At 37.4% G+C, this 21,673-nt stretch overlaps 1 protein-coding gene across 1 annotated transcript; it reads right to left on the bottom strand.

The window, feature by feature from the left end:
* Positions 1-433: 433 nt before the first annotated feature.
* LOC122047545 (protein-L-isoaspartate O-methyltransferase-like) lies at positions 434-20,724 on the bottom strand. The gene is made up of 4 exons (XM_042608901.1): positions 20,511-20,724; positions 7,123-7,393; positions 1,953-2,117; positions 434-1,107 (listed from the first exon to the last, which is right to left on the bottom strand). Exons 1-4 carry the CDS (start codon positions 20,514-20,516, stop codon positions 857-859), a joined length of 693 nt encoding a protein of 230 aa, XP_042464835.1. The 5' UTR covers positions 20,517-20,724; the 3' UTR covers positions 434-856.
* Between the last annotated feature and the right edge of the window lie 949 nt (positions 20,725-21,673).

Genomic DNA, 21,673 nt, shown 5'->3' with positions numbered 1-21,673 from the left:
TGCATAATAGAAACATTATTATTCATGTGCGGCTGAGAGGCAGCTGAGAAGAAAATTGCAATAAGAAACATATTTCCATTTTACACGTGCGTTTAAACTTTCAAAAAAAAAATTGATTAATAAAAAAAATTAATCAAAGCTTAGACCGAAACTGGCTTAATATTTGACAGATCGGCTTTGACCGTGACTCCGTAAGGCAAATTTAATGTTTAATTTAATAAGTAATATATATAATATTGGTGAATAAAATTAATAATAAATAATTTGCAAACGAATTAATTAAAAAAAGATTGAATAATTTATTAAATAAAATCAACTTAAATATATGTATATTATATGATTAGCTCTTAATATAAAATTTTTTATCAAATGATAGAATTCATAAAAAAAAAAATGAACTCAGATTTTTTTAACATTAAAATAAATAAAAACATATTCATAAAACAAAATCTTAACTGCCAACTGCACCTTGGTGCTCAAGTTGAGCATGTGCAGAAGAAGTGTCCCAAGAGATGGGGAAGCTCCATCGCAGTCTCAAAGCCGATTTTAAATCAAGATTGCTTTCTTCCGTTGCTACATTACAATGATGAACAGAGTTTGCATCAAGATTAAAACTTATACAGCGGTTCGAGGTTTTTCCAAATCAACATAAGCATACCATTCATTCCCTATCTACAGGGAAAACACATACTGGAACCATTTGAATCTCCAAATGCGCAGGGAGCATATATTGCACACAATAAATTTGGATAAGTGCATGCTCCAGACGATTTTAATAACTTTGACAGGCTAACGAGATAATGTGTTAGCTAGTCATCATCAGGACGCAAACATTTCTTTGCTGACCGCAAAGGAGTTAGTTGTTATGCAACTGAGCTGCTTTACTGGTTAGAGGAACGTAGCGAACCGATGTTTCAGTTCTGACATTGACCGAGCCATCCAAGTTCTTGTCGACGACTTGCAGATCCTGGAAAACTGTTCCTACTGGGATCACCAGCCGGCCGCCTGGCTTCAGCTGGTCGATAAGAGGCTGAGGAATTTCAGGGGCAGCGGCGCCAACATGAATGGCATCATAGGGTGCCAGTTGTGGCCACCCAAGTCTCCCATCTGGAATGCATCAGTGAATTGATTATAAATAGGCCAAGATGGGTCTGGACAATCTTGCAAACTGTAAATCCACACTAAGATGGTATCAATTGGATTATTTCACCTGATTGTCTAATGTAGTTTCTTTAATGAAGATGTTAGGTAGGCAAAAGCAACGTACTAATCCGTGTGTAGAAGCCGCTGCACAACTATCATACTGTTTCTTTTTTCTGGCACTTCAAGCTTGTACACATAACATTTTAGTAAGACCGACCCTATTGGTTCAATTGACCTTGTCATGCATCAGTGTATATTCACTAAATGGTGGACTAGGTGGGATCATCTTATACATTTCTAGTCAATGATCATCTAAAATGACACTGCACGATTCTTCCATCATGTTTAGTTTGCTATTTATCAGAATGTCCTGTAACATCAACACACCCAGGCCAGCAAGACCATAGGTTGCTATGTCATCCATTCCTTTAATTGATAATCATCTTTCTAAATCCATGCCACTATTTTCGGTGTTACATCCTTAATATGTCTATCTGATTGCTGGTTGTATAGAGGAAAGTGATGAAGATACTACCAATTAGTTCATATTTCAAGAAAGCTGAACAGGAATCAGTGAAGCTGCATTTAGTACCATGTTGAGAGATGCTTGTTTGAGGAAACCAATCAGGCTTGAACAGAGTTTTAATCTACGGTTTGTAGTATAAGGTCTAACATATCATTGCTTATTGTGTTGAAAGAAATTAACAATGCATTAAGAGGAAAAACAAGTTATAGATGGGTTTGTAGAAGGAAATAACTTTTTCCTTCAGTAACATGCAAACACATTCAACGAGTTCACATGAACTTACCAGCAACATGCAAAGACAAGGAACCTTCATTTAAAAATGATGAAGCTGCACTGCTTCTGATGTTGTTGGTTGAAAAATCAACTAGTTCAGGTATGTGTTCAACGCCTACAGCATGACCTTCTGGTCCAACCATCATTGCAAAGCAAGCTGTTAAATAGCCAGTCCCTGAAAAAGATCAAAAAGAAGAGAAATTGTATAGCTTGCTACAATAAACAAATAGAACTTGGCTTAAATCACAGACGGAATGGACCAGCATTTGTTAGAAAAAATGGTATCTGGGTATCCTGGCAATGATAGTACTTTCCAAGCAATATGCTAATGGCCTAACCAATATGCTAAATGGCATCCTTAAATGGATTAGAACTTATCCAGCAAATGACATCCATTTCATATAGCAATATACAAAAGAGAAATGATTAGTTTATGACTCGAAAGAATCAAAAAAATATGGACGCAGGGGAATCTTACACACCATTTGCATGGTTCAAGAGTACCTATTGAAAATTATCTAAGGTTTAAGAATCATCATTTTTTTTTGTGATATTAGATAAAATGAGTTAATGAAAGCTTCAAGAATGAAGGCAGATAAAAGTTGAGATACTGATGATATCCTAATTTGACTAATTAAATTATTTATTAAAAGTTCATAAACTAAGAATTTGTAGTACCCATGATTAGACGGAAAAAATCTTCTAGGACAAACTTATAAGAATAAAAGTGAAATGCAAGCTTGTTCTTAATGTAGAGGCATTAGATTGATAAGGCACCGTGAAGCTTTGAAAAAGTGATTGAGAGAACAATATAAAGATAATATATAGATTTCTGAAAACAAATATAGGTTGAAGATCAAGTATAGATGTTACTTAATTAACAAGACAGCTAAAGGGGAGCGATGAAGCGAAGACAGATTTGCTCATGACTTTATAAAGCATGTGTAATGGAGTTCCTATACAAGTAAAGTTGTAGAAGAATCTCATCTTTGGCATTTGAGATATGGCCACTTAAGAAAAGAAATTTGTGAAGGTTGCATATGGCAAGATGCATTGTCTTCCATTTCCCAAAACAGCTTAGAATGATGATTTCTTTTGTTTCTTGGTGATTATACCATAATGATTTTTTTATATTCTTAATAAAAAAAATCATATGCCTTCACTATGTTCTTGCATTTTAAAGCACTTGATGCAAGGCAATGTGGCTGTCAAATGAAAACTTTCAGAAGTGATCAAAGAGGAGAGTTAACTTACAAGCCATTCTTGAACTATTGCAAAGATCAAGACTTAAACAATAGCTCACAATTAGGCATACACCTTAACCAAATGGTGTGGCAAAAGAAAGAATAGAAAAATTGAAGGAATGGCTTCTGGTCTGGCCTGAGTTTTCAATAGTGTTGTGCATATCCTAAACTGTTCTCCCCTCCAAATATTGTTTGTGACAAGATCCCTTTTTCATTTATTATTTTTTTTTAAGCTAGCACAAGGTATCCAGCCCTTTGGGTGACACAAGACCCCTTTTAAAGCACTGCACGACAGAAAACTAGTTGTATGTTCAATTAAAGTTATCAAGTGTATTGCATATGCACTTATTTCTTTATAAAACAACGAGAAATTTTGTGAGAAGGGTGACAACATCTTTTTATTTGCTATACTGATGAATCCAAAGTGTCTTTTTAATCAAAAGACTAATCAGTTGCTACTTCCAAGAGAGGTGATTTTGGTGAAGGTGCAATATAAAAGCGGAAAAATAAATAAATTACTCATGGTACTCAGCAACTGAAGATTTTTGAACCAGGGAAGCATACAACATAAGTACAAGCAAGCTCAAATAAAGAAGCTGGAACACATATTCGAAATGACAATTTAGATTCAAATTCAGGAACCCATCCAACAGGACACCCTATCATTCTTATTTGATATTTAACAATTTGTAATGGTAATTTCTTTTCTTATGAACCACATCTTTTGAAGGGGAGCCTTGGCACCACTATAAAGTTATTGCCGTATGACCTGAAGGTCATGAGTTCGAGTCTGAAAAACAACCTCTTGCAAACCATGTAAGGCTGCATACAATAGCCTGTTCCAGGACCCAGGGCTACCCTTTTATGAACCACATCTTTTGAAGAAGCTAAGATGTATAGAGAAAAGCTATGGATGAAGAAATGAGAAGCGTTTAGAACTAGACATGGCAACTAATGGATCTGAAAGAAAAAGATGCAATTAGTTTGAAGTGGGTTCATAAGACCAAATACAATTAAGATGGTAGCATACAAAAATACAAGGCTAGATTAGTGGCTAAAGGGCTACTCATGAATGGATTTTAATGAGACTGTTTCTCTTGTTGTTTGTAAGAAAACCATCAGCACTGTTCTTATTCTAGCAGCACTATTGGAGTTGCAAGTTTCCCAACTTGATGCGATTTTTTCTTAATGGAGAGTTAAAAGATGTTTATGTCAAGAAACCTAAAGGTTCTGAAGTAAAGGGAGAAGAAGGAAAAATGTATTGATATCATAAGGTTCGCTAGGTACTAAAGCAGGCTCCTGGAGCATAGATAGCAAAATTGATGCTTATTTCCATCAAAATGAATTTGTGAAAATCCATCTGAGACATCATTTTAGGTGAAGAAAGATGGAGAAGATTTCTTGATGGCATGCATCTATGCAGATGATTTAATATATGTTGGAACGGATGCTAAATTGGTTGAAGAGTTCAAGAAAACAATGGTGAAAGAGTACCAGGTGACAAATCTAGGCTTGATGAAGTATTTTTTTAGAATTCAGGGAAAGCAATCGAAAGTGGAGATTTTTATCTCTCAAGAGAAGTATATAACAAAGTTATAAAGCAACTTCAACTCCAATGGCTTTGAATGAGAAACTTCAACAAGATGATGGTGCAAAAAGTCTAATCTAAAATCCTGACATTGTGCATTTTCTCGCTTTGATTTATCTTATAAATACAAGGCCTGACATTGTGCATTTTCTCACTTTGATTTCCAAAATTTATGAATGAACCAAGCAAGCTCCATTTTGGAGCAGCTAAGGGTATCCTATGTTATGTAAGGATCTAAGAAGCTTGGAATCAAATATGTGAAGGAAGAAGGCAGTTAGCTTTACAGATAGTGATTGGGTTGGAAGTTTTTAGATGAGATGAAGAGTACTTCAGCATATGTTTTTTGCTTGGGATCAAATGCCATTTCTTCGTGTTCAAAGAAGTAAAATTCTTGCTGAACACAGTTTATTGTAGCAAATGAATTTGTTGATGAAGTTGTAAACATTCTCTCAGATTTCAGCAAATAATATCAGAACCTATAGTCATTTATTGTGATAACAAAGCTGCAATTTTCATGACCAAGAATCCTATTTTTCATGGAAGATCAATGCACATTTAGTTGCAACACAATTACATTTGTGACATGATGAATAAGATCTATTTGGAGTATACAAAGACATCAGATCAGTTCAACAAGGTTATGAAAATTACAAATTAAGAGGGAGCATTAGAAAGTAATGTAATTTCAATAAGTCAATCCTTTGAATGACTTTTTATATTCTCTAGACAGGAAGTAAAAATGACTTGTTTTCTAGATAAGCTCTCTAGCAGATTCTAAGAACAGAGACACTTTTCATTGCTATATGTATATATGCTGTGCAAAAACATAAATCATTATTAGAAAATCAATTTTTAGAAATATTTATGCCTCTTGAGTTCATATTCAGCTCAGAGAATACCTAGTAATTAAAGTAACAGAGGACATATTTGCTATAGTTACTAGTGGTAAAGTTACTACGAATGTAATAAATTATTTTCTATGGTTACATCAAAGCTCATTAAGTCCTCACTTTTCCTATTTTAGTGTAAAGAACTAATTGATAAATATTTTGTGTATAACAATGGCAGACATAAGTGTGCTAAATGATAAAAGCTTTTGATAAAATGAGCTTAAAACCAAGTGAAGTGAAACTTTAAAAACTAAAGGTTTCAAACCAAAGTAACATTAAAATTGAATGAATTACTGGGTGATGAAATTGCAGCAAGAGTTTTAGATATGTTGAATCTACTAGGTGATATCAAGGAAGATATTACTAACAGGATCAATATTTGATGGTTAAACTGGAGCATATCTTCTAAAACTTAATGTAATTGCTTTATGCTAGTTAGGCTACAATCATAAGATTATAGTACAATCATTCATCTTTTATATATCAGAGTGATGAACTACACATATAAAAAGTACATGACAGAGATTAGAAGACTAAAATAACATGTAGGGTTTACATCAGCTAAGACTTACAGTGGGGAAGGCATCACTGGCTTGACATTCACTTGCTTTGGCGAATAGTCTTCTAGAATCTTCCTAAAATTAAACAACCTTCTCTGCTTATTGATTTCTTTGACGTGTGTTGTGGTATGTCAATTTTGTATTCCTTCTCATAGATTGACTGTTTCTTCTTCTTCCATTGATTATATCCATAGCGATTAGATTAAAGTCTTGTTGTGATGTCTACAACCCTCACATCGATAGCTACTGTGTGGCGGCCTTTGAGCAAGGGGCAAACTTATACTCTCTTTTCCATGTCCCTCGTTGGAGTAATTATATACTGATTATGGAACTTCGATATTTTGTGGAGCTAATTTGGTTATTTATTATGATAGAGATGCTCTCTTATAGAACACATAGATATAATCATCACCATCAAGCCATGTTTGATCCAACTATTTAGAGGTGGCTAAATTAATCTTATCTCCATTGAAGTGTTTGAGAGGTTATATTGCTAATAATATTTAAATTAATTAAACTATTTTTATTCCATTAACTTAATACTTTCTTTAGTCTTCCTCTATCTTTTATACTTTCCACTCTAATAATGAAATTTAATTCTTCTAACTATATATATACATCTCAACTTATTTTCTCTTATTTTTGGATTTTGAAGCTACACCTAAATATTAATATTTTTCTATTTTATGCTTTCTAATAACTCCATACATCCATAGCATCCTCGTTTGTAATGCAATAATTATTCATAGGTGTCGTGTCCTAATAGCGCCCCCAATCCATAAGGTATAATGGATCGTACCACATGAACATATAGAGAACAAGTGTATAAGAAAAAAGAAACTAGAAAGGGAAAGAATGGGGAAAAGACTATAAATCAGAATGTGTATAGAAAAGGAACCTGAACCAACATCCAAAGCGCTCATCCCTGGCTGAAGATGATCTGCCAACAGCTCTAGACAAGCTGCATGCATATGAGGTGCAGAAATAGTTGCATTATATCCTATTGGCATAGGAGAATCAACATATGGTGTACTGTCAGGAGGTACAAAAAGGCCCCTGTCAATTGTCTCCATTACTTCTTTCACTTTTTTTGACTTGACAATTCCATACAGCTGCAAACGATCTACCAGCTCTTTGTTTCTGCCAACTGATTCACTGGTCCAAAGTCGCTGTCATACGACAGAATATCATAAGGTGATAATTACTAGAAAATTGCACGGCTAATATTAAATCAACATACAAGACTAAATTATACTATTGATAGGAACTCAAGATTTAAGGGCTTATTAGAAGCTAAAAGAACACAATGTAGGCGGTAAACATGTGACAAGTGAATGTTTTCCCACAAAGGAATTAACATTACATTGATATAGACAAGATAGCAAACATGAGATTAAGTGCCTATCAAGCAGATGATCAATAGAATGACAGAAGGAGATACTATATGCAGTTCTAGAGTTGCACTTATTTTATTTATTTATTATTTTGTAAAGATAAAGCTAGTCTAAGAATTCAGTTTATAACAATTTGCAACCCATTCTAATAAGAAAAGAATTTCACTTCTATAATAGTAATAAATTATCGATAGATAGATTCTCAAATCTTGTGCTTGAAGGGATAGGACATGAGTTTAATTTCTTAGAGCATCTTACTAAATTATTATTATTATTTTTTTATATTAACTATGTAACTAGTGTGGACCTACAAGTAGAATTAATCTAGAAAGTTAAGTTTATGGTATAGAAACTTAGCACTTTTTGTGGAATTTGGATACTCTCCACATCCTTTTCTGAGTAGAACTACAATTGCTAGTTTACTATAATTACAAAAACAGAAAGCAAAAAAATCAAAAAAAAAAATCTAAACAGGATAGCCAAAAGAAAATGATTCATCTAGTTTTGCCATTGCTGCTGTGGTGCCCTAGGTTAGTCATACGTGAAGGATTGTGAACTAATAAAGAGAATTTATAAATTTAGACGAGTGAGCCATTATTAACTTAGATTAGATCACTTTAGACCTTGAGCTTAAAAATTCATGGGCCAGCACTCATATCTGAGTATTGACACTTGATGCCCAATGGACGTAATCCTAGATATGGTGAAGTGTTGGAAAGGGCTATCTGTATGATGGGAAAAAAAAACACCATTAGGCTTCACATGGCACTGGTTAGCTTGATTATAGCTGAGTTGATCTGAGACTTGACGGAGACATCAAGCATTAGGTGAGGCACCTAATTTAGTCAACATGGTGGACGACTGTAGAGAAATAAAGATGGTTTATAAGCTTAGATGAGTGAGTTAACTATTAATTTGGTCTTGAGAATTAAACTTGATGGTTAGTTTAAATTTCTTCTTTTATTCTGCATGATTTCTTTTATCAATCTATCTACTTATTCTTTCTCCCAGGTTATTGAAAGAAAAAGAAAAGGGGCAGAACCTTCCACTTGAACCATTTATTGCAGAATGCGCCTCAGATATCAGAATAAATCCAATGGCCTTGCAAAGGAAACCAACTTATATGATTGAATTGCAGAGGCCATGACATGTGTTCCTGGTGGCCCGTTATACTTCATCTATTGAACACAAGTACACTCGATTTACACAAAGTAAAACATGTTGTTTCAAATATCTGGTTTTGTAATTGATACGGGGAGTATCAGAGGCTTCCACGTGTGCCAAGAAGGTCAATAGTCCCGCTGAGATAGAGGTCAAAGTCGGGATGGGTCAATCTGATCGCCCCTAGTCGGGTTATCCAAGACGAGAAGGATGGTCATTCGGTTCGGATAAACCTCAGGGGTTCAACTCCCTCAACAACATGTTCTGCTCAATTAGCTCAACTCCATGATTCCTCCGTAGTCCGCTCGACTTCAGGGGCTAAGCTCCCCATAACCTGCTCCGCTCCTTCAATTCAACTACCCGATTCCTGCAGTCGGTCCATATGATTCCAAGGGTTTAGCTCCTCCGACAACTCACTCAAATCACTGATTCCTCCATTCGGCCCCACCAACTCAACGCCCTGTTCAGCTCCATGCGGCCCCACTGACTTGACTCAGTCCTCCTTTACTTAGAGGGTCAGACTCTTTGCCCAATTAATTATATATATTATGGGCTTATGTCAACACCAAGATTAACGCAGCACGTGGGATAACTCGTGGGGTGTCAAGGCACGTGGGGTTGTATGATTATACAAATACGAGATAGGGCGATGTGACCATACGACACATGGATATACGGCGATGTGACGTTTTTCCTTTTGTGACATGACGTCCAATTAATGAGGAGATAATATCATTTCAACAATGTTATAAAAGGAGTCCGCTCCTGCGAGCAAAGATACGCTTACGCACACACATACATGCTCTCCATTTACTATTCATCTTCTCCATTTCTCCCCCGTCGAAGACTGACTTGAGCGTCAGAGTTGACAAGTCGGGGCAACCCCTACCTCTATTCTAACACTCTTTTTCTCCTCCTCTCTCTTTCCGACTTCGCTACCTCTTCTGGAGATCAACCCTCCTTGGTGTTCGACGACCTGGTCAATATCCAAGACAGCTCACCGATGACTCATCTGTCGGCAATCTTGAGCAAGAACAATTTGGCAGTATGTGGGAACACTAGTCTTGAACTGAGATGTTAAGATGGATTATCACCATGACGCAAGAAGTCTTCAACCAAAGTGCAAGAAGCGTTGCACAAGCACCAAATGCCAAATCCTTCACCTTCGAAGATTCCTGTGGCCTCAGCTGAAATACCCCAAATTCTCCATTGGAGGCCCCTACGACCTCTCAAGCTCCAATCCCAACTCCCGATGGAACATCCATGAGTAGTCACTTGAGCCTTCAACAAGAGAAATGTCGCCTCAATATCCCCTTCGAGGTCTGTCATGGCTAAAGTGAAAGACTCTGAAGTATCCCTTTTCTAGAAGTGTCCTCGAAGAGGCGATCATACACTTCAACCGATCTTAGAGGGACTTCATCTCAGCCTTCGCCTTATCTTGGTCAGACTGTATTAGACACGCATCTGCCACTTGAGATCCGATCATACACTTCAATCGGTCCACCTCTAGCTCGGGCTCAAACAACTTCAGGAGTTGGTTAAGAGTAGCCTTCAATATGGTCTGAACTACACTAGGAAAGAAACTTTCAGTTAGAAATCACAAAACGGAAATAGGGAAATCCTTACCAAAAGAAAATTTGAGCTAAGCAGCAATCGCGCTCAGCCTGAATCGAAAAAGCAGCCCCTCCTCAAACAACGACTTGCTATCAAACTCGAGATTGGTCAGCTTTTGTATTACTCCAAGTAGGTGGCCTCTAGCTTGAAATTCTTTAGTGGCCGAGGTTTGGGCAGTTCGAATTACAGTGAGTTGTTTGATAAAGAAGAACTGGGATTTCCACCCCTTATAGGACGTGGGCAATTTTTTCAGGAAGTTGCACCCGGACCTAGCAGTAAAATAGAATACTCTATCTTCCATTTTCTTCGGATAAAAGAAATGATGGAAGACTCGGGGGGCCAAAGGGATTCGGTATAAGCGAAAAATTATGGTCACCCCCACAAAGCAGTCGGAAAGAGTTTGGGCCTAGCTGGAACAACGGTATGCGAAAGTAGCAAGAGATGTTAAAAAAGGTGGTCGGGATGGGGAATCAGAACTCGTTCACCATGTGACCTCGGAAACAAGTAATGAAATCAGGTGGTGGGCGGATGGGGATAGTCCTCAGCACTCGGAATTATGATGCGGTGGTAGGTTGGAATCTCATACAACATCCACATTTGGTCTAAGTCACCACCATTGAAGTCCGACTCAATAGATGTATACCAAAGAGTGGCGGGTGATTCATCAACCAATGGGAAGGTTTGCTAAGAGTTTGTCCAATCCTAAGGTTAGAAGGTCAATAGTTGAGGTGTTGGATGCGAAGAGCTCGAAGGCGAAGAAGATGAAAGTAGCGATATCAGCGGCGTCACCCTTTTTTGACCTAATATATCTTTGCTCGCTCGGCCACAACCGTCGGATCTAGGAATTAAAAAGACAAGATCGATCTCCAGTCGTCTGATCAAACCCCCAACAACAACAACAACCAAGCCTTTTCCCACTAGGTGGAGTCGGCTGTGTGAATCCTTTTACGCCATTGAGCTCTATCTCCTATTATATCATCATCTATATTTAAATAAATTTTATCTTGTTTTATTGTTGCTAACCAAGTCTTTTTTTGGTCTTCCTCTTCCTCGTTTGATATGCATGTTTATCATAGTTTCACATCGCCTAACTGAAGTTTTTATTGGTCGTCTAAGTATATGTCTGTATCATCTTAAACGTGTCTCTTGGAGTTTTTCCTCAATAGATGCAACTCCGACTTTCTTTCTAATGCTCTCATTTCTTATTTTGTCCATCCTCGTATATCCACACATCCACCTTAACATCCTCATCTCTGCAACTCTCATCTTCTGCTCATGTGCTCAAGTCATAACCCAACATTCAACTCCATATAACATAACAGGTCTAACTGCGGTTTTATAGAACTTACCTTTAAGTTTAAGAGGTATTTTACGGTCATATAAAACACTCGACGCTCCCCTCCATTTCACCCATCCTGCTTGTATTCTATGTAAAATATCTCTCTCAATCCCTCCATCGTTTTGCAAAAATGATCCTAAATATTTAAATCTCTCGGTTCCGGGTAACTCGTCCTCTCCTATCTTAACAATTGTTTCATTACTTCTAATATTGCTAAACTTAAATTCCATATATTCTGTCTTTAATCTACTAAGCTTAAAATCTTTCCCTTCTAGTGTTTTCCTCGAAGATTCTAATTTAGCATTTACTCCTTCACGTGTTTCATCTACCAAAATAATATCATCTGCAAACAATATACACCACGGTACTGTGTCTTGAATGTGCGCAGTGAGTTCGTCCATAATTAGTGTAAAAAGATAGGTACTTAGAGTTGATCCTTGATGTAACCCTATCTTTATTGGAAATGATTCAGTTACTCCGCCTGAAGTCTTTACTCTGGTCGTTACATCCTCATACATATCCTTAATTAGTTCAATATATGTTACGCTAACACCTCTCTTTTCTAAAATTCTCCATATAATTTCTCTTGGGACTCTATCATAAGTTTTTTCTAAGTCAATGAATACCATGTGTAGATCTTGTTTTTGCTCCCGATATTTTTCAATTAATTGTCTAAGAAGATGTATAGCTTTTATTGTCACTGTGGTCTCCTTAATCTTTTTTCTATTACTTTTTCCCAAAGTTTCATAGTATGACTCATTAGTTTAATACCCCTATAGTTTGCACAATTTTGTACGTCTCTCTTGTTCTTATATAAGGGAACTAGAGTACCTATCCTCCATTGATCAGGCATTTTTTTCATTTTCAATATCATGTTAAATAATTTTGTAAGTCATTCAATACCTTGTTTCCCTAAGCACTTTCATACCTCTATCGGAATATCATCTGATCCAACGACTTTTCTATTGTGTATCTCATTTAAAGTTTGTTTTACTTCTGAAGTTTGAATTCTACAATAAATATTAAAATTTCTATGCTCATTTGACCTACTTAAATTACCTAAGTTAAGTTGGTCACCTAAACCTTCATTAAAAAGTTGATAAAAATATCTCTTCCACCGCTTCTTTTATTTCTCCATCATCTACTAATATCCTATTATATTCATCATAAATACATTTTATTTGGTTAAGATCTCTTGTTTTCCTCTCTATCACTTTAGCTATTCTATAAATGTCTCTTTCCCCTTCTTTTGTATCCAATTTTTGATATAATCGTTCAAAAGTTTCATTTTTTGCTTCACTCACTACTTTCTTAGCTTCTTTCTTAGCTATTGTATATTTTTTTAAGTTTTCCTCGTTCTTACAAATATATAATTCCTCATAAGCTATTCGTTTTTCCTTCACTTTCTCTTGTACTTTCTCATTCCACCACCAAGATTCTTTACTTAGTGGTGCATGTCCCTTTGACTCACCGAGTACACTCTTAGCTATTATTTTCAACTTTAATATCATCTTATCTCATATTGTATTTGGGTCATCGTATATTTCACCTAATGCTTATACTTCTACCTTCTCCTTAAATATATTTTGTTTCCTATCTTTTAACTTCCACCACTTAATTTTAGGAATCGTATATATTTGTTTTCTATTAATACTATGTTTGAGGCATATATCCAACACTACTACCCTATGTTGGGTAGTTAAGCTTTTTCCAAGGATGACTTTGCAATCTTTACAAATCTTTCTATCCTTCTTCCTAACCATAAGAAAGTCAATTTGCGATTTATTATTCTCACTTTTGAATGTAACTAAGTGTTCTTCTCTTTTCTTAAAAAACGTATTAGCTAATATAAGGTCATATGTTATCACAAAATCTAATATAGTTTTCCCTTCCTCATTCCTCGTTTCAAACTCATAACTCACATGTACTCTCTCATATTCCTCATTTTTCACTCTAACATGCCCATTTAGATCACCTCCTATTAAAATCATTTCATTTGGTGAAATATTTTATAATATTTTATCTAAGTCCTCCCAAAACCTTGATTTGGTAGCTTCATCTAATCCTATCTGTGGTACATATACGCTAATTATGTTCATAGTTTCTTTCGCCACTATTATCTTAAGAGTTATAATTCTATCCCCTTTTCTAACTACTCCTACAACTTCATCCTTTATGAAACTATCTACAATAATACTCACTCCATTTCTTACTTTACTCTTTCCAGTGTACCATAACTTAAAACCCGAGTTCTCTATCATCTTTGTCTTCTCGTCTGTCCACACAAAATACTAATTCTTCTCCTAATTATCATATCTACTACTTCCATTGATTTGTCAGTGAGAGTTCTTATGTTCCATGTTCCAAATCTTATATTATTAGTTTTCCTATCATATTTGTTCTTATTCAACCTTAAGAGTGAGAACTCTTGCCTATTTAACACTACACCCAAGTTCTCATGGAAATGTAGCGGTCCAGACGTTACAGTCGGACCCTGTAACGCGAACTCTTACATATTTAGCACTACACCTGAGTTCTGGAGATGTAGCGGTCCTTGCCGAGACATTACAGTCGGACCCTGCAACGCGTTCCTTCCGGGAAACAACGTAGCATTAGCACAATAGTTTAATGGATCCATTCATTGAATATTTGTAATAATTTTGACGTTGGCTGACAACCTAACGCAACCCTCCTCCTTTATCTGGGCTTGGGATCGGTGATGACCGGTCGTCATGGGCGGAGTTGTCTAATCAAACCCCTGAATCCATGAAATCTCAACAGTCTCCTCGAGTTGACGGCATGGTGTCGCCATGTGGCAACCTTGGACGAGTCTACATTGATGATTGATGGGATGGACTAATCATGATCCGGATGTGCTTTCACGTATATCACCAACATTTATGGCACTTGGCTCGCGGATTTCCAAGACAAGTACTGGTATAACGGAAACGTTCTTTGACCACGTCAGCCCTAGAGAGCAAGTTGACGGGCAGATCAAATCATGTTTCAGTCTAGTCAGTCGGGCCTTATTCGACTAGACTCGAGGGAAGACTTGTGATACGAGGAGTATCGGAGGCTTCCATGTGTACTAAGAAAGTCAATAGTCCTGCTGAGATAGAAGTCAACGTCCGAATGGATCAATCTGATTGCCCCAATCGGACTATCCAAGACTAGAAGGGTGGTCATTCGGTTCGGATAAACTCCGAGGACTCAGCTCCCCTAACTCCGCTCAATAGCTCAACTCCTCGATTCCTCCGGTTGGTCCGCTCGGCTCCAGGGATTTTGCTCCCCCAACAACCCGTTCCGATCAGCCAACTCAACTCCCAGATTACTTTAGTTGGTCTGCCCAACTCCAGGGATTCAGCTCCCCCGACAACACGACGCTCCACTCAGTCAACTCAACTCCCCAATTCCTCCATTCGGCTTCGCCAACTCAACGCCCTGTTCAGCTCTAATCGACCCCGCCGACCCATCATCCTATTTAGCTCCATTCAACCCCGTCGACTCTATACCTTGCTCAGCTCCATACGACCCCATCAACTAAACTTAGTCCTCCTTTACTTAGCAGGTCAAGCCCTTTGAGCCAATTAATTCTATATCTTATGGGCTTGTGTCAACACCAGGATTAACGCAGCACGTGGGATAGCGTGTGGAGTGTCAGGGCACGTGGGGTAGTATGATTATACAGATACAAGATATAGGCGACGTGACTTTATGATACATGGAGAAACGGTGATGTGACGTTTTCCCTATTATGACACGACGTCCAATTAATTAGAGAATATCATTTCCCTATTATGCCACCCCAGCGACCCCACACGATCGACCCTATTGGTACCCCAATGTTATTTTGATGTGATCAAACAAGTTAAGTCCTGTTGTGTTTAACCTTGTATCTAACCTTATGTCTAAGTGTGCAGAAACTTAGGACCACAAGGAGTCGAGCAAAAGACGCGGCTAGCGAGAAGGACGACACGGGAGAGAACCGGCGGGCTCGGTGCGCCTGAGAGACGAGGTGCTGCGAAAGAGTACGCGAGCGGACGAGAAGGAGGCGCGCGGCGTTTCCGAGGGACAAGAAGCCGGAGTGGAAGGTTGCTCGAGAAGACCGGAAGTTGGGTTCAGATGAACCCTATTTCAGATGGTCGAAATCACCCTAGCGAGCGAAAAAAATCCGGACCGAAACAAGCGGAGCCGAAGCTGGAGGCCCGGAGAGAAAGTCAACAAAACCCCCTTCGGGGTGCCCGGAACGATTCCGAGCGCCCGAAGCAGTCCAGGGCGCCTGGAACCCAAGTTTTAGCCATTTTCAATGTGATCTTAGACCGTTGCGTTGGGGATAAGTTTTTATCCCACTCCAAGCGCCTGGAACCCTTCCAAGCGCCCCGACCAAGGCTATAAATACAACCTTGGTCCAAGAAGTTAAAAAACAAGCATCTTGAAAAACAACACTTGTACGCTTCTAGTTTTCATTTAGCTTCATCTTTTTGTGCGATCATTGCTGTAAAGAGGCTTCTCCGCCTGAAAGAGATATTAGTGTGCTCTACTTCCTTGGATTAACAACCTCCCCAATTGTAACCAAGTAAAAACTTATATGACTCTATCTTTTTGATTTTTTTATCATTTCTTATGCCAGTGTTCTTTAATTAAGTTAGTTGTTCGAGAAAGGTATTTTTGTTTTTATTTGTGCAGGGGTTATTCACCCCTCCTCTAGCCGATCGCCAAGGGTCCTACCAAGTGGTATCAAAGCCAAGATGCTTCGGGAGGACTAACTGCCGATCGAAGCACCTAATCGATGGCTAGACCGAGTATATACCCACCGAAGTTCAAGGGGGAGTTCGCGAGTTGGAAAAAAAGAATGCAGATATTCTTTAAAACCGATTTTGAATTGCTTTTAATAATGAAGTTCGGTTTTGTAGCACCCGAAAGTAAGGAAGAATACCAGTGGACGAAAAAGGAGCAGACCGACTACGTGGTAAATGGCAAAGCAGAGTTCCATCTGTTGAGCTTCCTACCGCCACAAGAAGTCAACCGGATCAGCGCCTACAACTCAGCAAAGGAGCTTTGGGAGAAGTTCTTGAGCTACACGAAGGGCGTCCGAAGCCAAGCTCGCGAGACGAGACTTACTTCGCAACCAGCTCACCAACGTTCGATTTGAAGAAGACGAATCCATTGCACACCTTCACTTTAGGATTAAGGTACTCATCACCGGACTTTCGAATCTCGAAGAAAAGGTAAGCAACCGAGTTCGCTAAGGTACGCTTTAAATGTTTTCCCTAGAAATACGAAATGGGCATCATTAGTAGATGTCTACTATATCTTAAAGGACTTAGAATCTGTTACCTTAGAAAAGTTATTTTCAACGTTTGAAGTCCATAAATCGAGATGTGCAAATTTAAAGAAGGAACCAAAGCACAATATTGCCTTCAAGGCAAAGATGGATGAACAAAAGTCAGAATCTTCTTTTGATAATGAGGAAACGGCGATGCTGGTAAATCAATTTAAAAAGTTGTTTAAATCTAGAAAATCTAATCATCTGCAAGGTAGAAAGAGAAGAAAAATCAGATACTACCGCTGCAATGAAGAAGGACATGTTAAAGACAACTGCTCTAAATTGAAGAACAAGGACAAAGGCAAAAACAAGAAGCCCGTCCAAACGAACAAGCACAAAAACCTGAAAGCGAAGTGGGACGAAACGTTGTCCGAATCAGAGATTGAGGCTTTCCGGACTCACGTTAATGGCAAGCTATCAAGACGACGAAAACGAAGCAAGCTCGTCCGAAATGAGCATCGAGAGCATCGATGAAAGGGGAGCAACATCGGAAGAAAGCAGCACTTCAAGGGGAGCTACGAATAACGGGATCGACAAGGTAAGTCAGGTACGATCTCTTCCTCCTGATAAGTCTTTTAAGTTTATAAAATATTTATCAAAGAATTGTTGCAAGCTAGAAAAAGAAATTAAAGAGTTAAAATTAATTCTGGCAAAATCTTGTCCATTAGAAGAATTTGATAAAATAAAATTAGAAAATGACAATTTACAAAATGAAATAAAGAACTGGAAAAATCATGCATGCTTGAATGTTAGAACTCAAAATTATAATAGACTAAGCTGGCATCTTAGATTTCATAAGGGACAAATTAGAAAAATTTCAAAGAAATATGTTCCTAAAAAATTCTTAATTAATCCCAACTGGACCTATATTGGGTTCCAAAATCTTGTCTAACTTGAATTTTAATTAGGCTTAGAGTTTTCAGCGAGAAAATTAAATGTTTGAATTTTGTTAAGAGACTTTGTCTAAAAAGTGGTTGTTGCTTCAATAACCAAGAAGGCCTAGAACCTTGCCACAGGTTGAAAACCGATTAATGAAATAAAATATTTAATTGACTAAATGATAAAGCATTTAATTATAATTAAATAATGTTTTACATAGTTACTCAATTTTTTTTTTCTTTTTAACTTAGAATTTTTTTAAAAAAAAAAAGACTTAAATTTTTTTAAAAAATTATTTCTACAAAATTAGTTTTTGCAAATTTGTCTAACTTAGAAAATTATTGATATTTTTTATGTGATATCAAAAAAAATTTTTACATAGAAAATTTTTCTAAAATTATTTTAAGTGCTATCAAAATAATTTCCAAAAGTTTCAAAGTTTTTCAAAAAATTTGATAAGTTCTTCAAAATGTTGAAAATCAATTTTTTTTAACTAAAAACTTTCCTATTTTTTTAAAAAAAAATTAACCCTTAGATTTTTTTTGGTACCCCATTTTTTATATGATCAAAGGGGGAGAAGGGAAGATTAAGTCTAGGGAGATAGTTTAACCTTTTTATTTTTTTGCACTTTAATTGCAAATTTATTGCTTTTACTTTATGTTAGTTTACCCTAACTTAACTTAGGTTGCTCACATCAAAAAGGGAGAGATTGTTGGTACCCCAAGGTTGTTTTGATGTGATCAAACAAGTTAAGTTAGGTCCTGTTGTGTTTAACCTTATGTCTAAGTATGCAGGAACTTAGGAGCACAGGGAGTCAAGCAAAAGGCACAGCTAGCGAGAAGGATGGCATGGAAGAGAACCGACGGGCTCGATGCATCTGAGGGACGAGGTGCTACGGAAGAGTACGCGGGCGGAGGAGAAGGAGGTGCGCGTCTATTTCAAGGGACGAGAAGCCGAAGCGGAAGGTTGCTTGAGAAGGCCGGAAGTTGGTTTTGAGTGAGTCCTATTCCGGATGGCCTAAATCACCCAAGCGAGCGGAAAAACCCAGACCGAAGCAAACGGAGCCGAAGTTGGAGGCCCGGAGATAAAGTCAACAAAATGTTGACTTCCCCCTTCAGGGCACCCGGAACCCAAGTTTTAGCCATTTCAACGTGGTCTTTGACCGTTGCATCGGGGATAAGTTTTTATCGCACTTCAGACGCCTGGAACCCTTCCAGGCGCCCCGACCAAGGCTATAAACATAGCCTTGGTCCAAGAAGCTAAAAAACAACAAGCATCTTGAAAAACAACACTTATACGCTTCTAGTTTTCGTTTAGCTTCATCTTTTTATGCGATCATTGTTGTAAAGAGGCTTCTCCGCCTGAAGGAGATATTAGTGCGCTCTACTTCCTTGGATTAACAACCTCCCCGGTTATAACCAAGTAAAAACTTATATGCCTCTGTCTTTTTTATTTCTTTATCATTTCTTATGCAAGTGTTCTTTAATTAAGTTAGTTGTCCGAGAAAGGTATTTTTGTTTTTATTTGTGCAAGGGCTATTCCCCCCCCCCCCCCCCCCTCCTCTAGTCGGCCGCCAAGGGTCTTAACAAGCCCCACGATCATCTGTGAGGAGGTAAATCAAGCAGCTGTAATTGGCCAGTGCCAAGATTCGAACTCTTGCCTTATAGTAACAACTCTGCTCCGCACTAGCCAACTCAACCTTGCCCTGAGGATCCATATAGCAGACCTCATCTAGTGGGATAAAGCTTAGTTGTTGTTGTACTATCAAAATTTGTTTCCTTGAATCAATTGAAATGCTAAACAGGCACAAATATGAAATCAAAAGAAGCACGCGAACAATCCTTCCTAGTGACTGCTACTCTCCTATTCTAACACCAAATCATCTAAGCCCTAAACGCACCTGGAGGGGGGAATGGGAGAGGAGGATCCTGAATCCAATATGCCCCCATTACAATATTGCAACTCAATCAACCACCAAATAAACAGAATTTTCTCCAATTATTCTTGATTTCTTTTTCTCTCGATGATGCGAGAACAAAAAATCGCTCATATTCCAGTGAACGCAAATCACAAGATCAAAAACAGTAAAAAGCCGATCGTCTGCATGGATCACGCAAATCTTCTCGAAGCACATCCAACTAGATTTAAAAAAAAAAAAAAAAAAAAAAAAAACTAGCGCAGAATCAAAACCTAAGCGCAACAAACAAGGGAGAAGCAATCGGCGAAGTACCTCCATTCGGTTGAGGATGCTTAAAGATAAACGACTACAACGAAGAGCTTCTCAGAGATCGAAAGCGGCGGCAGGAGAAAGTCGTCGTGGCGATGGCGGTGGTGCGCGTCGCCGACAACACCCGCACTGGATTTTTTTTCTCTCGATGCGAGAACGAGAAATCGATCGTATTCCAGTGAACGCAAATCGCAAGATCAAAAACAGCAAAAAAAAAAAAAAAAACGATCGTCCGCATGGATCACGCAAATCTTCTTGCAACACATCCAGCGAGATGAAAAAAAAACACTGGCGCAGAATCAAAACATAAGCGCAACAAACAAAAGAGACGCAATCGGCGTAGTACCTCCATTCAATTGAGGATGCGCAACGAGAAACGACGACTACGATTAGCTTCTCAGCGATCGAAAGCGGCGGCAGGAGGAGGTCTTTGTAGCGATGACGATGGCGGTAGTGCGCGTCGCCGTCAACACCCGCACTGGATTCCGCAGAGGACGGCGAACGAAAATAGTTGAAACGGAGATCAAAAGCCACTCCTGTTCCATTTCTACGGGGCTTTTCCCTTTCCTTTTAAATAAAATACTTTTTTGATTATTTTACATGTTTAATGTTTTCTATTACCACCACTGATCGTTTCTCACTTCCTCTTCTTTTTTTTAATATAAAATAATATTAAAAAAGGATTAAGAACATTCAAAAAAAAAACAAATAAATAAAAACAAAAAATAACTGAAAAATATCACCAAGTACAACTGTACAAGGGCGGGATGTGTTTGTTGGAGGTGGTGGTGGGTTATAGTCAAAAATGGCATTAATAGATTTTAAAATTGAAGATGGGCCAACTCATACATGATAAGGTTGAATGTTTCTTCTTCCCGAGAAACGTGACGTGTCAAGGAATCAAGGTCTCGACCTCTCTTTAAAATACTGCCGTGGATAATAGTTTTATTTAAAATTATTAAAGAATAAAATTAATTAATCATAATTGTTTATATCAGTTTTATGAAGATTTTAATATGTTATAATAATTTCGATTAAAATTATTACATATTCTATAAATTTTGGATAAAATAATTATAAATAAAGCAAATTTAACTATATCATGATGTTGAACATATTTAAAAATAAATAATTTTGTTAACAAGTTTTAGTCTACTATAAATAAATGTATTTTGAAATTTAAAAATAAAATAAAATACTATTTTAAATTTTAAAAAAATTAGAGCTCTTTTTATTTTCAATAAAAAAAGAACAACTTTTTTCTAATTCTCGACTTCCAATTTTTTTAAAAAAATATTTTAGTTCTTTCACGATTATCAAATTATTTTCATAAATTTAATAATCCTCTTATTATTGTAACTCTTTGCATTCATTTTATATATAGAGATTAAAGTCAAGATAGTCAACGTTCAAATATTATCGGTCGGTCGGACGATCAGGTCAACGTTCAGATATCATCGGTCGGTCGAGCGATCAGGTCAACGCTCAGATATCATCGGCCAGTCGGGT

Source organism: Zingiber officinale, chromosome 2B, assembly GCF_018446385.1.
Source record: "Zingiber officinale cultivar Zhangliang chromosome 2B, Zo_v1.1, whole genome shotgun sequence".
Taxonomy (NCBI): Eukaryota; Viridiplantae; Streptophyta; class Magnoliopsida; order Zingiberales; family Zingiberaceae; genus Zingiber; species Zingiber officinale.
Note: the sequence above shows the minus strand (reverse complement) of the source record. Positions and strands in the feature narration are given on the sequence as shown.